The sequence below is a fragment of the Prionailurus bengalensis genome, chromosome E1 (assembly GCF_016509475.1).
Source record: "Prionailurus bengalensis isolate Pbe53 chromosome E1, Fcat_Pben_1.1_paternal_pri, whole genome shotgun sequence".
NCBI classification, from domain to species: Eukaryota; Metazoa; Chordata; class Mammalia; order Carnivora; family Felidae; genus Prionailurus; species Prionailurus bengalensis.
The window spans coordinates 34,323,836-34,343,622 of record NC_057347.1 but is presented as its reverse complement, the minus strand read 5'-3'; the positions used below and the strand labels follow the sequence as shown (position 1 = coordinate 34,343,622).

At 49.3% G+C, this 19,787-nt stretch overlaps 2 protein-coding genes across 3 annotated transcripts; both read left to right on the top strand.

Moving 5' to 3' along the window:
- Positions 1–544: 544 nt before the first annotated feature.
- LOC122485361 (nucleoside diphosphate kinase A) lies at positions 545–7,870 on the top strand. Of its 2 annotated transcripts, none has more exons than XM_043584043.1 (5): positions 545–669; positions 2,679–2,822; positions 5,286–5,387; positions 6,448–6,560; positions 7,560–7,870. In XM_043584043.1, the coding sequence occupies exons 2-5, from the start codon at positions 2,697–2,699 to the stop codon at positions 7,675–7,677; spliced, it is 459 nt and encodes a 152-aa protein (XP_043439978.1). In that variant the 5' UTR covers positions 545–669; positions 2,679–2,696; the 3' UTR covers positions 7,678–7,870. The 2 variants fall into 2 exon arrangements, with proteins under 2 accessions (XP_043439978.1, XP_043439977.1); XM_043584042.1 differs by having other exon boundaries at positions 651–955.
- Positions 7,871–11,798: 3,928 nt separating this feature from the next.
- On the top strand, positions 11,799–16,152 carry LOC122485362 (nucleoside diphosphate kinase B). Its single transcript, XM_043584044.1, has 5 exons — positions 11,799–11,909; positions 12,173–12,301; positions 13,172–13,273; positions 14,018–14,130; positions 15,897–16,152. The coding sequence occupies exons 2-5, from the start codon at positions 12,176–12,178 to the stop codon at positions 16,012–16,014; spliced, it is 459 nt and encodes a 152-aa protein (XP_043439979.1). The 5' UTR covers positions 11,799–11,909; positions 12,173–12,175; the 3' UTR covers positions 16,015–16,152.
- Positions 16,153–19,787: the final 3,635 nt, after the last annotated feature.

Below are 19,787 nucleotides of genomic sequence, written 5' to 3'. Positions count from 1 at the left end.
TCCTCGGAGACATTTTCCCCAACCAACCTTTTAAGATAGTCCACTCCTTCAATCTTTCTCCCTTGCCCTACTTTTTCTTAACAGCGCTAACATAATGCAAAGTATTACACACCAATTTGCTTATTTGTTTATTCTTTGTCCCCCACTCCCTACCCCGCCAGAAGCTCCTTAGAGAGTTTACTGCCATGCCCTCAGGCCGTGGATAGTGCCTGGCACATAGTAGGTACTCAATTAATAATGCAGTGCTTGATAGGCTGGAAAAAGTGAGTAAATGTAAAGTGAGAAAGACATGTCTACTTCTAGGTCAGATGCCCGTTCAGACTTCATGCAAAGTGGGAGCGCCACCTCTCGGGAAGCCAAGTGACTCCAGAACGAAGGAAGTGAGTCACAGAATCTTAAAAAAAAAAAAAAAAAAAAAAAAAAACCAGCAAGCCGGAAAAGCAAGAAAAAGCAGTGCCGGAAGTTAAACGTCGGAACGTTGCTCCTTAGAATGACACCCGACCCTCCAGAGGAAGCGTGGGCGAGTGGTGTTCTGCCAAAACGGACTCCCCGGCAGCCGAGCCGGAAAGAAGCGTTCCGCGCCTGCCGGCGCCAGGAACCACGTGGGGCCGGGGCGTGTTTCCGGTGCCGGCTTCCCCAGCCGGAGTTGCAGCTCGAGCATCTGGAGGGGTGAGATGGGTTCGGGGTCCTGAGAGGAGGGGGAGAACAGTGGGGTCGGGGTCGGGGGAGGCCAAAGGGTCGGATGAGTCCGGCTCTGAGAGGTGGCCAGACCATCGGTTGGGAGGGAAGGGCGGGGCAGCGCCGGTGGACAGGTGCAGACCTGTCAGCGCAGGTCCCACGCCACGTGGACTCGCCTTTGTCCGAGGCTACCTTTCCGAACATCGGGCCGCGACGACTGGGATTGTGCCTTATTTGTCTGTGTCGCGTGCAGTGCTGGGCACGGAGTTGGGGCTCAGTAAGTTCTTGATGAATGAATGAATGAATGAATGAATGAATGAATGACGGGTGTGTGTCTGGGTTGGTATGGTGGACATTTATAGGAATTCACCGTATGGGTATAAGGAGTATTTTGCCTCCTTACCCCCATTTTCTCCTGTGGAATCTCTGCCTGTCTCGAGCTTCCATTGGGAGTTCTCCGCCAGCCCTTGGGCTTTGTCTCCTTTTCTCGGAGGTGCAGGGTGATTACCATTTAAGATATTTTCTTTGCTCTTATTGAGTGCTGGGCCAGGAGGTTAGGTGCCAGGGACAGACACAGCAGTAAACCATACGTGTATACAGGCCGCAGACCAGTGGGGAGACAGACCCACAAGCAGAAAATTCAAATATGTTAAGGTGCTGTAATAAGAGGTTAAAGTACAGGAAGAGAGAGCCAGGAGGTGGTGTGGCGATCCACATTAGGGATTGTCTTTCAAGGTCAGGGGCCTCCTCCATTCTCATCTTGTGTAGACAGAGCAGGTCATGAGCCCAGTCTTCTCTGTGAAAGGCGAGGTCTGGGATAGACATTCTCTAGGCCTCTTTCCTGCACGATGTCCCATCTCACATGGCCCTAGCTAGTTCTCTCAGGATCCACCTTTCATTGGTTTGTCAGAATCTTCATGATGTCTTATGATGGAGCATAAATTGCATCGGGAAATTGGGAATTTGGCCTTCGTTCTGGTGCCCTAGATTTGTTTTCTCGTTCGTAAAATGAAGGAGATTCTAATGAAATAATCTCTAAAACCCCTTTCAGTTCTAGTACCATGACTGTGGTAGTGGGTCAGACCGTTTCATTCTGCTTTTTGCCTGACACCACTTTATCCCTCTAGTTTCCCTTCTCTGGATTACTCACAAAATGTCTTCTTCTTTTTTTTTTTTAACATCCCCTACCTTAGTTCTGCCACAGTGTAGGATACAAAATAGATGCTTAATGGAAGCTTATTAAGTCAAATGCCATAGAAATTATGGTCCCTGCTGTTGCACGCTCCCCCATCCTGGGATATTAATTCAGAATTAAGGGCACTGAGGAGGAATTGGGTTTTTGGGTTTCTTTGTTTTTTTTTTTTTTTTAGGGAAAGTTCTTTTTTCCTTTAGGTACTTTTTTTTTTTTTTTAACAAAATGTCCTTTTTTTTACGTTTATTTTATTCTTGAGAGAGAAAGAGAAAGAGAGAGAGAATGAGTGGGGAGGGGCAGAGAGAGAGGGAGACAGAATCTGAAGGAGGCCCCAGTCTCTGAGCAGTCAGCACAGAGCCAGACAAGGGGCTTGAACTTACGAACTGTGAGATCATGAGCTGCACCAAAGTTGGCGCTCAACCGACTGAACGACCCAGGCCCCCCTCTTTTCTTTTTAATTTATTTATTTTGAGAGAGACAGAGTGCAAACGACGGGACGAGGAGCAGAGAGAGAGGGCGAATCCCAAGCAGGCTCCGCGCGGTGAGCAGACAACCTGATGTGGGACTCGAACTTATGAAACTGAGATCATGACCTGAGCCTGACTGACTCAGGTGCCCCCTTTAGGAACATTTTTTATGTGTGTGCTCTTCTAGAGTATTTTCAGTGTGGCACTTGTGGTGAACGCATTTTTTTTACCAAAGAGACTTTTGGAGTTGGCTTGACAGATATAAACCAGCTTTATGGGGTAATCCGCTTGAGAAGGATAATGATGTAGGCAGGATATTCAGTGCTGTTTCATCCCTGCAGCTGTCTATCCTCAGGACCATGGCCAACAGCGAACGCACCTTCATTGCCATCAAGCCTGATGGGGTCCAGCGCGGCCTCGTGGGAGAGATCATCAAGCGTTTTGAGCAAAAGGGATTCCGCCTCGTTGCTATGAAATTAATTCAGGTAAGTGGACTTCATTCTTCATATTTCTGTTCTCTCGGAGTACAGGGCAACGTTGTACGTTAGCCTCTCGGTTTCTCCCTTCCCCTCCTTTGTAGTTTTCCCCACGAAGGGTGAACACAGATGTCCTGAGACCTGGAAACAACTCGGTGGCTGGCGTTGTGGCTGAGTCCTGCAACAAACCAATTACTGGGACTTTGGAAATAGCCTCCCTTTCCCTTTAGCGATGCAGAGTTCCATATGTTACCGCAGCACTGTGATTTCTGACTCAAAGCCCTGGGCATGTTTGAGCTCCTGGTCTTGAACTTCTTGAGCAGATTATTTCAGAGAGCTTCTCCCCTCCCCCACCTCCCTCTCTGAGGCAGGTTGTTTGTCAGCAAGGAAATCTTTCTGTCCTTACTTACCGCCCACTTAGTGTGTGGCATATATTAGGCGCCATCAGGGGATGTTGGGGGGAAAGCTGTGATTTTGGTCTTGGGGAAGCCCCCCGAAAACAGTAGAGAACAGACACATTTTCAGGACACCTGCCAAGCAGTATTCCGGAAAAATGAAAAGAATTAATTGGTCAAGAACCCTTTTTCAGACAGACCTGGGAAATGAGAATTCAAATTCTCAGAGCAGATAAATTAGGGGACAGTCTTTTTTCCCAGCACTAGAGTCATCTTTGGACTCTGCTGGTGCATTTTAAATGGAATTTGGTTTGCAATTTAGTTCCCGCGTGGTGCTTTGGGAAAACCGCTTTAGTGTAAGGGGCGGGGTGGGGGGGGGTAGATGGGTGTTAATGCAGAGGGGGGTACGTGATGGAATCATTAGTGCCGGGTATCGGGTCAGTACTGCTTTCCAGAGAGTTTGCATATAAAATTAGGTTTTGAAGGTAAAGCGAAATGAACAGTATTGTTGATCACATGTGCTGGACGCATGTGTTTTCTGTAGCCCTCACGATGACCCAGAGGTGTACTTATCTCTATGCCTGTGGTCATTGGAACCTGGGGCTTGGAGAGGTTAAGTAATGAATCTGAAGGCATGCAGTCAGTGATGCAGGGAAGATTTTAACCCGGGTCTCTCTGACTCTTAAGTGTGTGCATTTTTCCTGTTATACCAAGTTCCCATCCAGGGTGTGGGCTTGGTGAAGAATGGGGCGAGGGATGACTGCCTTGAGTCTAGGGTTGTTTATAGGTGACTTGGAGGAGGAAAAACCCGATGTCCCCTCCTCCAGAAAAAAAAAACAAAACCACGCTGTAATCTGTTCTGCAGATTAAAGATAATCAGAAGCAATAACTAGAATTAAAAGAATGTTCTGGTAAGGGAAGGTCAAGTCAGTGTGTCCGGAGGCTACCCCTACCAGTCTTCCATTTGGATTGGGGGTTGGTGGGAGAGGGTGAATTGCTAACATGGCGTGATCACGCGGCTGTGTGATTTTACTTTGGCAAGTAAGTATCAACCAGAGGCTGAGCGGCAGGATGTTCTGAATGTGCTTTTTGGCAGCAGATGTCCACGCTTGTGGGTATCCCTGCAGTGTGCCCTCCACAATGCAGTCCTACAGAACTGGGAAAACTAAGGGTCCTTGTTAGACCCTGAACAAGTGTGTGTGCAGTGGCAAAGAGAGAACACAGCTGGGTGAGTCGAGATTGCTAGGCAGGTGGTTTCCTCTCCAGCTAATTTGATTTGGTCCCACATACCGGCCTTGGCAGTGTGACAGTTTCTAGTTCCTTCTTCATCAAAATTATTTATTGCTAGATGTCATCTTTTTTCCCCCCTTTTTAAAAAATTTTTCTTTATTTATTTTGAGAGAGAGACAGCGCTAGCAGGGGAGGGGCAGAGAGAGAGAGAGAGAGAGAGAGAGAGAGAATCCCAAGCAGGCTCCATGCTGCCAACGCAGAGCCAGACGTGGGGCTCCAACCCATGAAACCGCAAGATCATGACCTGAGCTGATACCAACAGTCAGACGCTTAACCATCTGAGCCACCCAGGGGCCCCAGATGTCACGCTCTTTTGAGTGGTTTGTGTGGAAATCGCATAGTTGCCATACCCGGCCTTCATCTTCTGAATAAATCTGAAGTATCCCTGAGAAGTAGCCGGGTTCAATTTGCTTCTCATCCATTGCCAAGACCCCCCCCCCCCAACCCTGACTTCCTTTTCACGTTTTAGTTGAGGCTTACTCTCAATGAATGGAAATTCATTGTATTGTTAGTTTTCCTGTCTGAGTTGGGATGGCTGGATTCAGTTCTAATGTTCTGTGGTTCTGTTTTGATCAGCCAAGGCCAGTAGGGGGGACATTGGTACAAAGCTGACGCACTTTTAGTCTCTGGCACAGCTGCCCTCTGGTCGTGTTGGGAAAAGATTGGTTTGTAACAGAATCAGTGTGCTATGAGCTCACATTTCAAACAGCAGTGAGTGGGAAATAACTATATGGCTGATCCTTAGATAGTTTGAGGGTCAGTTCTCATCCTCTGTTCTGTGAAATAGGCTTCCGAAGACCTTCTCAAGGAACACTACATTGACCTGAAGGACCGTCCATTCTTTGCCGGCCTGGTGAAGTACATGCAATCAGGGCCTGTGGTTGCCATGGTGAGTGCACACGTGTGGGGGTATTGATGCGAATGACTCAGTTGGGAGCCAAGAGTGTGTGCTGTGATTGTCGCCTCTGACACCAAGTCCTCACTTAATGCAGAGGGAGTGGGGGCTGGGAGGATTGGACAGTTAGGATGTGAGTTGGCTCTCTGACCCACCAAACACAAAATACATTTGTTTGCTGAACTGAAGACTCATCGCGACTCAAAGCTGAGAGCGATCAGGAGAGTCTGCCTGATTCTGCACTTCTGGAGGGAGGCAGATTGTCTCTTGTTTATTGCAGCATATATGGGTGGTCCTCATTGTGCCACACTCTCTTCCAGACGCTGGGGATATAGTCATGAATGAGACAACACAGGAACTTATTTTCATAGCTTTCCTTGCCTATACATCTTGAAGGGGAAGACGGGCACATAATGAAGAAACATATATATATACACATATACATATGTATGTATATTTATTTATATTTATATATATATGTATATCTATTAGCTAGTGATCAGTGATTTGCACAGAATGAAATAGGATGATGTGACAAGTGACCGCTTTAGATTGGGTGGTCAAGGAACATGCTTTTCAAGCTGAGATCTGAGTGAGAGGGAGCCAGACGTACACAAAATCACACTGAAGAGCATTCTCAGCAGGAAAACAGCATGTGCAGAGGGCCTGGGCTCTTGAAGGACAGAAGGAAGGTTGGAGTGGCTGAAGCCCGGTGGGTAGAAGAGAAGGTCAGATGACATGAGTTCAAAGATAAGGGCAGGGGCCAGATCAGGTAGGGCTGTGTCGGCCATGTACTTCATGGGCTCTGGGACGAATGCCTGGGAGGTTTTACACTGGGCATTTTTAGAGACTGCTCTGTTCAGAAGGGATTGTAGAAAGGCAGGAGTGGAGGCAGGGAGACTGGTATTCCCGTTGTTGGAATAAGCAGATGCTCCATAAACATTTCTTCAATGTTAAGGGGGCTTTTTTGTTTTCTTGTTTTGAATTAATAGTTTTCAGATTTTCTGCTGAGGTTGGTTTTCTTCCTTGACCATATGTTCTTTTATCCTTGGAGGTCTGGGAGGGGCTGAATGTGGTGAAGACAGGCCGGGTGATGCTGGGAGAGACCAACCCTGCGGACTCCAAGCCCGGGACCATCCGTGGAGACTTTTGCATCCAAGTTGGCAGGTGAGAGTTGGTGCTTTTGCCTTCTTCCAAAATCTGAGTAAGGTGACACAAGAATTTGGGTTCCTCGTGTACCCGGCTGGGTCAGTTGGTAGAACATGTGACTCTTGATCTTGGGGTTGTAAGTTGGAGCCCCATGTTGGGTGCAGAGATTACTTTAAAAAAATCTTTTTTTTTTTTTTTTTTTTTTTTTTAATTTTTTTTTTTTCAACATTTATTTATTTTTGGGACAGAGAGAGACAGAGCATGAACGGGGGAGGGGCAGAGAGAGAGGGAGACACAGAATCGGAAACAGGCTCCAGGCTCTGAGCCATCAGCCCAGAGCCCGACGCGGGGCTCGAACTCACGGACCGCGAGATCGTGACCTGGCTGAAGTCGGACGCTTAACCGACTGCGCCACCCAGGCGCCCCTAAAAAAATCTTTTAAAAAGGTGGGGGTGGGCACCTGGGTGGCTCAGTCGGTTAAGTGTCTGACTCTTGATCTCAGCTCAGGTCTTGATCTCACAGCCGTGAGTTCAAGCCCCATGTTGGGTTTTGCACTGGGTATGAAGCCTACTTTAAAATAATAATAATAAAAAAAAATTTGGGTTCCTGAGTCTGGGATGGACATGATGCCATATGCAGATGAATTTAAAATAAGTTCATTGTGTTTCTCCCTCTGAATTTGGTGTCTGGCCTGGCGAGCTCCCTGCCACCGGCCATCGACATCACTGTGGTTGTGCCTCTCTCGAGAGGGTAGGGCCTGGGACAGCATACCTTGTTGGCCGGAGTCCGTTCACTGCTGGCATCAGTGTTGCTAGGAGGGCCGGATATGGGGAGGGCATCCTTCATCTTGACCTTAACTGCAGCTGTGGGCTTTTTCTTTTAACACGAACTAATGTACACGGAGCTTTGGCTCTGCTGCAGTGGCTGCGAGCTGTCTGGCAGTGGGTGTCAGGGGGAGCTCCTGGGCAGTTAAATCCTTTGGGTCTCGGTAACGTGGCCATCTCTTCCCCCTTCCAGGAACATCATCCATGGCAGTGATTCCGTGGAAAGTGCGGAGAAGGAGATTGGCTTGTGGTTTCAGCCTGAAGAGCTGGTGGATTACAAGAGCTGTGCTCAGAACTGGATCTACGAGTGACGAGACAGCAGACCTCAATGCTTTGCCCGTTCCAGCCCCTCTCCCTCCCGTGAGCAGGGGGCCAGCCTCTAGCAAATCCGGTTATTTTTGAGAACTTCCTTGTAATGCGGAGGGGAACTCCTGGAGCTGGGAGTGCTCCCTGAACAGTATTATGTACCACCATCAGATTAAAATATCTCATCCCAGTATAGGATCCATGGAGTTGGTTACTTTGTATCGCCTTACTGCTTTGGATTCTTTTTTCCTTTTCATGTACTCTGGATAACTGAGCTAATAGTGTAAGTACTATATAAAATATTTTTATTGGCCTGAGAGATCTCTCTCTCTCTCTTTCCCTGTCCCTCTCTTCACCCTGTATCCTGTCCACTTTTGACACTGAGCCAGTCAGCAGCCATCCAGGAAGGATCTGCTAGGATCTGCAGAGGATTCATTGGAAATAAAAGCCTTTCTGCTCTTGAGAAGCTCTCGGGGACTCAATGGATGGGGGAGTGTGAGAAGTTGTAACTACTCCAAAACAGAAAGGCTGTGTGGACAGTGGGCCTGGGTCCCTGGGATGACCTTAAAAGAAGCAGGCGAGGGGCGCCTGGGTGGCACAGTCAGTTAAGCGTCTGACTGTTGGTCTTGGCTCAGGTCCTGATCTCACAGTTTGTGAGTTCAAGCCCTGCATGGGGCTCTGTGCTGATGGTGTGGAGCCTGCTTGGGATTCTGTCTCTCCTCCCTGCCCCTCCCCCACTCGTGTGTATGCTCTCTCAAATAAAACTTAAAAAATTTGTTTTTTAACTTTTTATGTTTTTATTTTATTTTTGAGGGAGAGAGACAGAGTGTGAGTGGGGGAGGGAAGACAGAATCTGAAGTAGGCTCCAGGCTCTGAGCTGTCAATGCAGAGCCTGACGTGGGGATTGAACTCACAGACTGCAAGATCATGCCTTGAGCCAAAGGGACACCCAACTGGCTGAGCCACCCAGGCACCCTGAAACTTAAAAAAAATTTTTTTAAAAAGGTAAAATCTTGTAAGTAGCTTTGATTTGTTAGGGCACTGATTTGGTTGCTTTAATGGGCAAGCTGGAAATTTACTTACCTTTTTTTTTTTAATGTTTATTTAAAGTTTATTTTTTAGGGGCGCCTGGGTGGCGCAGTCGGTTAAGCGTCCGACTTCAGCCAGGTCACGATCTCATCAGCCCGCGTCAGGCTCTGGGCTGATGGCTCAGAGCCTGGAGCCTGTTTCCGATTCTGTGTCTCCCTCTCTCTCTGCCCCTCCCCCGTTCATGCTCTGTCTCTCTCTGTCCCAAAAATAAATAAATGTTGAAAAAAAAAATTATAATAAAGTTTATTTTTTAGAGAAAGAGAGGGGAGGAGACAGGATCCCAAGCAGGCTCTGCACTGTCAACACAGAGCCCAGTGCAGGGCTTGAACTCAGAAACCATGAGATTATGACCAGAGCTGGGACCAAAAGTCGACGCTTAACCCACTGAGCCACCTAGGCGCCCTGGGACTTACTTACCCTTTATTTAAAAATGGACAGCACTGTGACTATGGTTCACAATACTGTATGTATACTTGAAATTTGCGAGGAGGGTAGATCTTAAATGTGCTCACCACACAAAGATAAAGAAAAATGGTAACTATGTGAAGTGATCGATAACGTTCATTAGCTTCATTGTGGTGATCACGTCACGCTAGATGTAAACTGAAACATCAAATCGTATACCTTAACTACATACAAGTTTTATTTGTCAGTTATACCTCAGTAAAGCTGTAAAAAGCCCAGAAAGTCCACATAGCTAAGTGGAGGCAGTGATGGTGAGGTTGTGAGCCTTGAGGTGGTCCGGTGACTCCTTTCCTTCTAACCAACGTAACATGGGTTACCACCCGTGCCTAACAGCAAGTTGGGAAAGGGAGTGGAGCGTTCTTTCAAGGGGGTAATCCTGGATTTACCCCCTTTGCTCCCCGCCCCATCTCATTGGCCAGAACTTAGTCACGGGCAAGTGTCTCGCTGCAAGAGAAAGTGGAACCTTTTTTTTATTTGGTTTTTATTTGGGCGACCTTGTGCTTGGAGAATACTCAGAAATTCTCTAAGAAGGAGGAAAGTGAGAACAGATGTTGGGGACTACGACTTTTGCCACAAACTTGAGCGGCTTTTCTTTCTTGGTATTTTGCCTGTGCCCTGGCTTTGGTAGAGAGTAGAGAGGAGGGGAGTTGGGATGGGGGCTTCCGTGTCCTCCCAGTTTCCCTGGGGCATCCCTGACAAAACTAAGATTATTTAAAGTGCGCAATGAGAGTTGACCTTTGCATACTTCATGGGAGGATTTCCTCCACGAGGGGCTACTGTTTTCTCATCCAGCTGAGGACTAGAGGCATTTCTGTTGCACGCAAAGCCTGGCCTGTTTGTTTTGGGGGGAGTGAGATGAAGTGCCAGCCCTTTGGGGAATGAGTTTGTGTGTCGTGAGGCAAGGTCAGGGGTCACACCTCACCCAGTTAAGGGCAGTCTTTCCAGGAAGGACAGAAAAGTGAGCAGAAGGCTGCCCCTGCAGGGAGGTATTAGTGACGGGGCCAAAGGGGCAAACGGCTCTCCAGAGAATTGTCCGGTGAGATTCCCAGCCTCCTTCCCACAGTTGACATTGGATAACTCCGAAAAAGAAGTCCAAATTAGGGCTTGGCCTCGAAGCCACAGAGAACACTAGTCGTCTCTTCTCCAGAATGAGGGCTGTGTGTTCATGCTCTGCGACCAGAAGTTTGGGAAGCCAGCAAGGTGTAACAGGGCTGGACTGTCTGTCGCCTTGCAGCCAGGACTCAGGGTGCAAAGGCACCCAGCTCGGAGGGACCCATTCAGACCAGGTTCCACACAACCCAAAGGCAGAGAGGAGTCATGGTGAAACAAGAATGGGATTTATTCCAGGGAGGCCACCACCCGGAAGACAGTGGACCCTCTCAAAGACTGTCTCCAAAGGACTGAAAATACCTTCCAGGTCTTTTGTTGTTTTGCTTTTTGCTTGTTTTTGTTCTTTTAAACATTTTTTAAAAGTTTATTTGTTTTGAGAGAGAGGGAGTGCGGGAGGGGCAGAGAGAGAATCCCAAGCGGCCTCCACGCTGTTAGCACAGAGCTGGCAGTGGGGCTCGATCTGATGAACAGGAAATCACGACTTGGGCTGAAATCAAGAAGCGGAGGCTTAACTGACCGAGCCACCCAGGCACCCCATTGCTTTTTTGTTTTTAAAGCATCCACACGCAGTGTGGAGCCCAGTGTGGGGCTCAGACTCGCGGCCCTGAGATCAAGACCTGAGCAGAGACCAAGAGTTGGACACTTAACCGATTCAGCCACCCAGGTGCCCTGCTTCTAGGTTCACATAAAGTCACCCTGTCTTGCTGGCTCAGGGCAGTTCTTGCTTGAGGGGGTGTTTTGTTTCCATCACGGGATGCTTGCCTGCAGGGTTTTCTGCCTGAGTTAACAGGGAAACTAGAAGGAAGAATTTAATCAATTAGCGAGTTTGAGGTCAAATGGAGGTAGTTGAAGCCCAGTTTCAATCTAGCAGGTACAGCTTGTCAGTGCAGTGCCGGGAGCACTAGGGTGAGGACACAGGGCTCCCCTTGATCAGCTCACTGTCCTGAAGGGAGACAGACACAGGGCTCTCACCAGCTCGGGGTACAAGCGCTGCTGGATGGGGGTCTGGAAGGGCCGAGAGGAGGGGCCCGCCGCCTCTCCAGGGACCTGGGAGCCCCCCCCCCCCTCCCGCCAAGGGTGGAGAGCCCTCCGCAAACATGACAGGTCTGCTGTAAGACACTCGAGAATCTTGTCAGGGGTAGGTCTCAGGCTGAACTGGAGAACCTGACCAGAGAGAGAGAGAGAGAGAGAGAGAGAGAGAGAGAGAGAGAGTGTGTGTGTGTGTGTGTGTGTGTGTGTCGGCAGGAGGTACACAGTGTGTGTGCGTGTGCGCGCGCACGTGCCCGCGTGTGTGGCGGCAACAGGTACCGAAGGGAGGGTGCAGACTGGACGTGCGTAGCTGCGCCCCGGCCGCGGGACACCCGGGTGGAGAAGCCACTTCCCTTCCCGGAGCCCCCACCCACTGCGGGCGAGCCCGGGGCGTGGACAGGGGCCACGGGCCGCGGCGGCCTCGTGGGTTGGGCGGCGGGGCGTCCGGGGTGTGGCCGTCGCAGGGCCCTCCCCCCGAGCGGCTCCCGGCCCCGCCGCCCCCTCCACGTCGCGCCTCCCGCCCCGCAGCGCAGCCAGCTTCCCGGTAAGACGCCGCGGGCGCGCTCCCCTGTCGCCCCCCGGCCCCTCCCCGCAGGCGTGCTCGCCCCCCCCCCCCCCCCCCGCTCCTTTCCCCCCTCCTCCCAGGCCCGGTGCCGGGTCCCCTCCGGCGGGGCGGCGGCGGCCGGGAGGCGCGTGTCCCCGCGGAGCGGGCGGAGGGGCCGGGGCGCCCGCGGGGTGGGGGGAGGCGCGGGCGGCCTCCCTTGTCCGCGCGGCCGCCGGGCCCTGAGCCGCCCTTGTCGCCCGCAGGCCATGGCCCACCAGGAGCGCACGTTCATCGCCGTCAAGCCGGACGGCGTGCAGCGCGGCCTGGTGGGCGAGATCATCAAGCGCTTCGAGCAGAAGGGCTTCCGCCTCGTGGCCATGAAGTTCCTGCAGGTAACGCGGCGCGCCGCCGGGGTGCTCCTGCTTCCGCTCCCAGCCGTGGCCCTCGCCTCCGCGGCGACACAGCCGCCCGAGCCCAGCCCCGAGGCCCGCGAGCCCCGGCGCCCTCCGCAAGGTTAAGCGGAGGTGACGTGTCGCCTGCCCGGGCTCGCTGCCTGCGGGGGAAGCCCGCCCCCGCCCGGGCCTATGCCCCGGCCCCCTCGGGCTGCAAGTGGGGGGGGGGGGGGGGAGGCTGCAAGTGCCCTGGGCGGTGGCGGGGGGGAGGGGGGGAGCCCTCCCGCAGCCGGCTTCCTCCAGCGTAGGGCAGTGCCTGTCACTTCCACGCCACAGGTAGGGGCACAGATCTGGAGCTTAAGGGATAAGTATTGAAATCTCAACCAGGCCCATCTGGGAAGAAGAGAACGTTCTCGGTTAACATCTGAAATGTTTACAAGGACACTGGGAACGGACCTCTCTCTGGCGTATTTCCTTCAACGGCAGACCCTCCACATCTAGATTTTCAAATCACCTACTCTTTAGGGTTGTACCAGCCCTAACGCCAGGGACATTATGAGGGTGTCTTCATGTTCTGAACAGTCTTTCTACTAAAAGAGTGTCAGGGTTTGGAGAGGATAATTATTTTATAGATATATGTGTATATATCTATACACTTGTATGTATATGTGTATATGTATGTGTATGTGTATATATATATATGCACACATATTACATACATATATACACACTTACATATGAATGCGGGTTAACATATAACTGGACTTTTAGAAAAGCCGTCCTTTGAATGGGGGGTTCTGGGGATGGGATGGATCCGTCTTTGAGCCTCTCCAGTTTACTTCCTAACTGCAACCTCCTGTTCAATGCCAGGCCTCGGAGGAACTCCTGAAGCAGCACTACATTGACCTGAAGGACCGCCCGTTCTTCCCTGGGCTGGTGAAGTACATGAATTCTGGGCCGGTTGTGGCCATGGCAAGTACTTTTGGGGGGGGTATGGAGGAAAATAAGGGCTGATACAGGACTGGGCTTGCACAGTGCCTGTGTGTGTTTTTAGACATCGGCCCCAGCTACTCCAAATGCCTTGTTTTACAAACGGAGCCTGCTGGAGTTACTCAGTCAACAGAGCTGCTAGGAGCTTGGGGGGCAAAAGCAAGGGGAAGAAGTTTTCTAATCCAGTGCTAGAAATAGAGCAGTCGATTTCCTCCTGTGGCATTTGTGTCCAGTTGGGAAGGAAGAGAACAGAGGGTACAATAAGGAGGCACAGAGTCGTGGAGAAAGTAGACCTCCTTCCTGTTCTCTGAGGATGGCTTTGTTTCTGCTCTTCCCTGCAATGCACTGTTTGTTTTCATGCAAACCTAGTGTCCCACGCTAACAGTCAGATGCCCATCCCACTGCCCCTGTTCCAGTCTGATCACTTTTCTCCACCCTTCCATCACAATTTCTTGTCTGTGTTTGTGGCTGCAGAAGGGTCTTCAGTCCTGTTAGCCTTCCTCTCATGGCTGGGAAGTCCCTGGGTTGGGTAGGTGGTTTCTCTGTCTCCTCGCAGCGTGCCCAGGATGGAGCGCAAGCACCTTACGCCGGCCCCTGATGTCTGCTGGGGCCGGCTGGTTGGCCACGTCACTGACTGGTCTGATTGAAGTGTCCGTCAGGCAGGGCTGAGTGTTCCCGGTGGCCCCAAGGACAGATCTGATGCAGTTCCTTTTCCCTCCTGTCCAGGTCTGGGAGGGACTGAACGTGGTAAAGACGGGGCGAGTGATGCTTGGGGAGACCAACCCAGCAGATTCTAAGCCAGGCACCATCCGTGGGGACTTCTGCATTCAAGTTGGCAGGTGAGTCCCGAGGGGCGCCAGTGATGTTTCCTCAAAGCCACTTAAAAAGGGTGGAGGATGGGTACAAACCATTTGGGCATATCCCAATTTTAGGAAGGTTTGAACTTTTAAAATTAGGTGGTAATGATCACTGCATGAAAGCTCCCTTAAAAAGTTACTTCCCCCTGGGCTACTTAAAATTTTAACCAAAACCTCACAGAAGGGAGCTGCATGTGGTAGGTCTCAGGGGACACAGCCAAAGAGCCTCTGCTCTGTGCAATGCTGTGTCTGTAGGCGTGTCATTTAACCCTTTGGTTCCCTTGCTGTATAAAATCTGGGCAAAAACCTTACAGAGTTTAAGATCCAAATGGAATAGAGGGGTTGGGCGTGTGAATGTCTTGGCTGAGCTTTGCAAATTAGGGTTGTAAGAAAATGCAACAGAAATGGCCCCCGATAGTGAATGTATCGCATCTCGTCTGGCTCTCGGTCTGGTTCTCCCTGTTCTTCTTTTTCTTTCTTTCTTTCTTTCTTTCTTTCTTTCTTTCTTTCTTTCTTTCTTTCTTTCTTTTTCTTTCTTTTTAATATATGAAATTTATTGTCAAATTGGTTTCCATACAACACCCAGTGCTCATCCCAAAAGGTGCCCTCCTCAATACCCATCACCCACCCTCCCCTCCCTCCCACCCCCCATCAGCCCTCAGTGTGTTCTCATTTTTTTTTTTTATTTTTTATTTATTTATTATTTTTTTTTTTTTAATTTTTTTTTTTTCAACGTTTATTTATTTTTGGGACAGAGAGAGACAGAGCATGAACGGGGGAGGGGCAGAGAGAGAGGGAGACACAGAATCGGAAACAGGCTCCAGGCTCTGAGCCATCAGCCCAGAGCCCGATGCGGGGCTCGAACTCCCAGACCGCGAGATCGTGACCTGGCTGAAGTCGGACGCTTAACCGACTGCGCCACCCAGGCGCCCCGTGTTCTCATTTTTTAAGAGTCTCTTATGCTTTGGCTCTCTCCCACTCTAACCTCTTTTTTTTTTTTTTTTTTTTCCTTCCCTTCACCCATGGGTTTCTGTTAAGTTTCTCAGGATCCACATAAGAGTGAAAACATATGGTATCTGTCTTTCTGTGTATGGCTTATTTCACTTAGCATCACACTCTCCAGTTCCATCCACGTTGCTACAAAGGGCCATATTTCATTCTTTCTCATTGCCACGTAGTACTCCATTGTGTCTATAAACCACAATTTCTTTATCCATTCATCAGTTGATGGACATTTAGGCTCTTTCCATCATTTGGCTATTGTTGAGAGTGCTGCTATAAACATTGGGGTACAAGTGCCCCTATGCATCAGTACTCCTGTATCCCTTGGATAAATTCCTAGCAGTGCTATTGCTGGGTCATAGGGTAGGTCTATTTTTAATTTTCTGAGGAACCTCCACACTGCTTTCCAGAGCGGCTGCACCAATTTGCATTCCCACCAACAGTGCAAGAGGGTTCCCGTTTCTCTCCCTGTTTTTCAAAATGAGAGAAGTAATTTTTTGTGGCACAGCAGTCTTGGGGTACAAACACTCGTTTTGGAAGCGGGAGCATAACAGAGCTGAGCCACGGGATGCTTTTGATCCAATACTCTTAGAATTTTATAGTTGCTTTTAAGAGGAAATGCCTTGGGTCTCCTGCTTCAGGTGGCAGTTTGGCTGGAAAGGTCTGCAGCGACCATCCTTTGCTTCAGCCACGAACAGACTTTCGCACTCTAAAATGTGGTAGCCAGCAATTGTTGTCTCTCTCAGGAACATCATTCATGGCAGTGATTCAGTAAAAAGTGCAGAGAAAGAAATCAGCCTGTGGTTTAAGCCTGAAGAATTGGTTGACTACAAGCCTTGTGCTTTTGACTGGATCTACGAATAAAAGGTGGACGACGGAGCGTCAGTCCCCTTCGGCACCCCCTGATGCGTCCCCGGACACTGCTCTGCATTCCACTGACTTGGAAGCCAGAGAATCAATCTTTCTTTTCTAAAACTTACTAATAAAGCCCTTGGAAACTGGTGCAGCCTCCTGTGCTTACTTGATGCCAAACTGGAAGAAGTGACTTGGTCCCTTGGCTTTCATAGCATTATCCAGAAGCAAATGATCCTACTTGCGGTGGAAGAACCATCTGCCCCTTGTCAGCATCTGGGTGCACTTGTAGACTCTAGGAGGGAAAGTAGTGAGGCGGACGAGGACAAGTGTGGCACTGGTTGGGGGAGTACGGAAACTGAAAAGGAAATAATGAAAATAAGTATCGCAGCTGCCTTAGAGGATGTAGAAAAAGGTGTGTTTCCGTACACAGAATTTGTTGAAACTCGCCAAGGGTGAAATGCGGACCCGTCCAGTCCAGAGTTACATCTTTGTTGACTGAAAACTGGGCGAGTTGTGTCTGAAGAAATGGAAGTCTAAGGACATCTGTAGGATGAGGATGATGCCCCTGCAATGCAGGTGTAAAAGAAACAATGTGGGGCGCCTGGGTGGCTCAGTCGGTTGAGCGTCCAACTTCGGCTCAGGTCACGATCTCGCGGTCCGTGAGTTCGAGCCCCACGTCAGGCTCTGGGCTGACAGCTCAGAGCCTGGAGCCTGTTTCAGATTCTGTGTCTCCCTCTCGCTCTGCCCCTCCCCCGTTCATGCTCTGTCTCTCTCTGTCTCAAAAATAAATAAAAAAAAAAAAATTAAAAGAAACAATGTATATGAAGGCTAGCGCCTGGCCCCTAGCGGGTACACAGGTTTGCTGCAACCCTGCCCTACTTTGTTCTCTCCGCTGAGGTGACGTGCCTGTTTACAGGGCTCTAAGCAGCGACTGGTTGGGAAATTCTTACTGCCTGCTTTTTAGGTTCATTTCGCTGGCACGGCACAGTTGAAAGATAATGCCTAATAGCACCCATCAGTATAAATGATCGCTGTCACGTGGAGGCTGGCTTAAAAATTGGAGGTTACGGGAATATGTGGGTTTATGAACAGCTATGTTCTGTTAGGCAACTGGTGAAAGTTGATATGCGACTTGCATATGAAAGACTCCGTATTATTTTTTTTAAATATTTTTTTTCAACGTTTATTTATTTTTGGGACAGAGAGAGACAGAGCATGAACGGGGGAGGGGCAGAGAGAGAGGGAGACACAGAATCGGAAACAGGCTCCAGGCTCTGAGCCATCAGCCCAGAGCCTGACGCGGGGCTCGAACTCCCGGACCGCGAGATCGTGACCTGGCTGAAGTCGGACACTTAACCGACTGCACCACCCAGGCGCCCCAAGACTCCGTATTATTTAAAAAAAATTTTTTTTCCCTCGGGGCGCCAGGGTGGCGCAGTCGGTTAAGCGTCCGACTTCAGCCAGGTCACGATCTCGCACTCCGGGAGTTCGAGCCCCACATCAGGCTCTGGGCTGATGGCTCAGAGCCTGGAGCCTGTTTCCGATTCTGTGTCTCCCTCTCTCTCTGCTCCTCCCCCGTTCATTCTCTGTCCCAAAAATAAATAAACGTTGAAAAAAAAATTTAAAAAAAAAAAAAAAAAAAAATTTTTTTTTCCCTCGGGGCGCCAGGGTGGCGCAGTCGGTTAAGCTTCTGACTTCGGCTCAGGTCATGAGCTCACTTTCGTGAATTTGAGCCCCGTGTCAGGTTCTGTGCTGACAGCTCAGAGCCTGGAGCCTGCTTCGGATTGTGTGTCCCCTCTCTCTCTGCCCCTCCCCTGCTCGCACTCTGTTTCTCCCTCTCTCAAAAATAAAGATTAAAAAAAATGAAAAAAATTATTTTTCTTTATTATTTTTGAGAGTGAGAGAGCATGAGCAGGGGAGGGATGAGAGAGAGGGAGACACAGAATCTGAAGCAGGCTCCAGGCTCTGAGCTGTCAGCAGAGAGCCTGACGTGGGGTTTGAACGTGGGAACTGTGCGGTCATGACCTGAGCTGGAGTTGGATGCCTGACAGACTGAGCCACCCAGGTGCCCCATTGTTACTTTTTTTAATGCATATTGCTAGACTACAAAACAATGACAAAAATACATTGACAGTTTGGTGCAAAAAATGTTACAAGTCAACGAGTTCAACATTTTCTAAATTATTTTTCAATGTCACATTTATTTTTTAATTTTTTTTTTAACGTTTATTTATTTTTGAGACAGAGAGAGACAGAGAATGAACAGGGGAGGGGCAGAGAGAGAGGGAGACACAGAATCCGAAACAGGCTCCAGGTTCTGAGTGGTCAGCACAGAGCCTGACGCGGGGCTCGAACTCACGGACTGTGAGATCATGACCTGAGCCGAAGTCGGACGCTTAACCGACCAAGCCACCCAGGCGCCCCTCAATGTCACATTTAATGTTTATATATGCTACGTGCTCTCACTACATTAAGTAGAAGTTTGATTATTAAAGTTACAGATGGGACAGTCCCGAGGTTCAGCATTTTATTTTATTTTTAATTTTTTTTAACGTTTTATTTATTTTTGAGACAGAGAGAGACAGAGCATGAACGGGGGAGGGGCAGAGAGAGGGAGACACAGAATCGGAAACAGGCTCCAGGCTCCGAGCCATCAGCCCAGAGCCTGACGCGGGGCTCGAACTCACGGACCACGAGATCGTGACCCGAGCTGAAGTCGGCCGCTTAACTGACTGAGCCACCCAGGCGCCCCAGGTTCAACATTTTAATGTGTCCCCCGGTGATCCCTCTGCACACGGGCTGAGGTACTTGGATTAGCAGCAGCAATTATGGGCTTATTTTGTGTCAAGGCTGTTCTAACAACTTTACGTACATCAGTTTATTTACAGTCTTCACAACTCTTAGGAGGTTGGTATCCTCACTTTACAACTGAGGAAACGGAGCCAGATTACAGACTTAACCAGTAAAGGGAGTAAGGTTTCAGTTGCCGGCAGCTGGATTCGGACCCCACGCTCTTGGCCACTCTGCTTTACCTAGTTTTCCTTCCAAGTGACTCCAGAAAATTATAAGGTTGGAGGGTAACTGGAGTCAAATTTGGAGTGGGGAAAGCTGTGGACTTTACGGTGTGGACTTAAGGACTTACTTTGGTAGTGAATGAGAAAGGGTGGACTGTGGTGAGGGTAAATCCTATATACCAGCTAGGTGTGTGAAAGCAGTTAACTCCTTCAGAACCTTTTATGATTTCAGTACAACTTTTATTTGAACATGTATTACACGCATTGTTTAAAATGCATTACTTTAGGGGCCCTGGGTGGCTCGGTTGAATGTCCGACTCTTGTTTTTGGCTTAGGTCACGATCCCAGGGTCATGGGATTCAAGCTTCACATCGGGCTCTGTGAGTGTGGAGCCTGCTTAAGATTCTCTCCTTCTCTCCCTCTCCCCTACTTGCTTGCCCTCTCTAAAAAAAAAAAAAATACATATATATATGTATATATATATGTATATATGTATATATATGTATATAAAACCTTTAAAAAACCAAAATGCTTTATTTTTTTCATCATAATATGTTCTTTAATCCCCACCCCCTGGTTCCCTCATGCCCCCACCCACCTCCCATCTGGTAATGGTCAGTTGTTGTCCAGAGTTATGAGTCTGCTTCTTGGTTTGTCTCTATTTTCCCTCCTTTGCTTTTTTTTTTAAATTCCACATTGAGTGAAGTCATGTGGTATCTTTCTCAGATTTATTTCACTTAGCATTATACTCTGCTCTATCCATGTTGT

What these genes read in the sequence shown, in the direction of transcription:
- LOC122485362 (XM_043584044.1), top strand. Translation starts at nt 12,176, where the DNA reads ATGGCCCACCAGGAGCGCACGTTCATCGCCGTCAAGCCGGACGGCGTG. An exon ending in CTGGGCCGGTTGTGGCCATG is followed by an intron (nt 13,274 to 14,017) that starts GCAAGTACTTTT and finishes CCTCCTGTCCAG; the next exon opens with GTCTGGGAGGGACTGAACGT. An exon ending in TTCTGCATTCAAGTTGGCAG is followed by an intron (nt 14,131 to 15,896) that starts GTGAGTCCCGAG and finishes TGTCTCTCTCAG; the next exon opens with GAACATCATTCATGGCAGTG.
- LOC122485361 (XM_043584042.1), top strand. Translation starts at nt 743, where the DNA reads ATGAGTCCGGCTCTGAGAGGTGGCCAGACCATCGGTTGGGAGGGAAGG. An exon ending in GGGCACGGAGTTGGGGCTCA is followed by an intron (nt 956 to 2,678) that starts GTAAGTTCTTGA and finishes TCATCCCTGCAG; the next exon opens with CTGTCTATCCTCAGGACCAT. An exon ending in CAGGGCCTGTGGTTGCCATG is followed by an intron (nt 5,388 to 6,447) that starts GTGAGTGCACAC and finishes TTATCCTTGGAG; the next exon opens with GTCTGGGAGGGGCTGAATGT.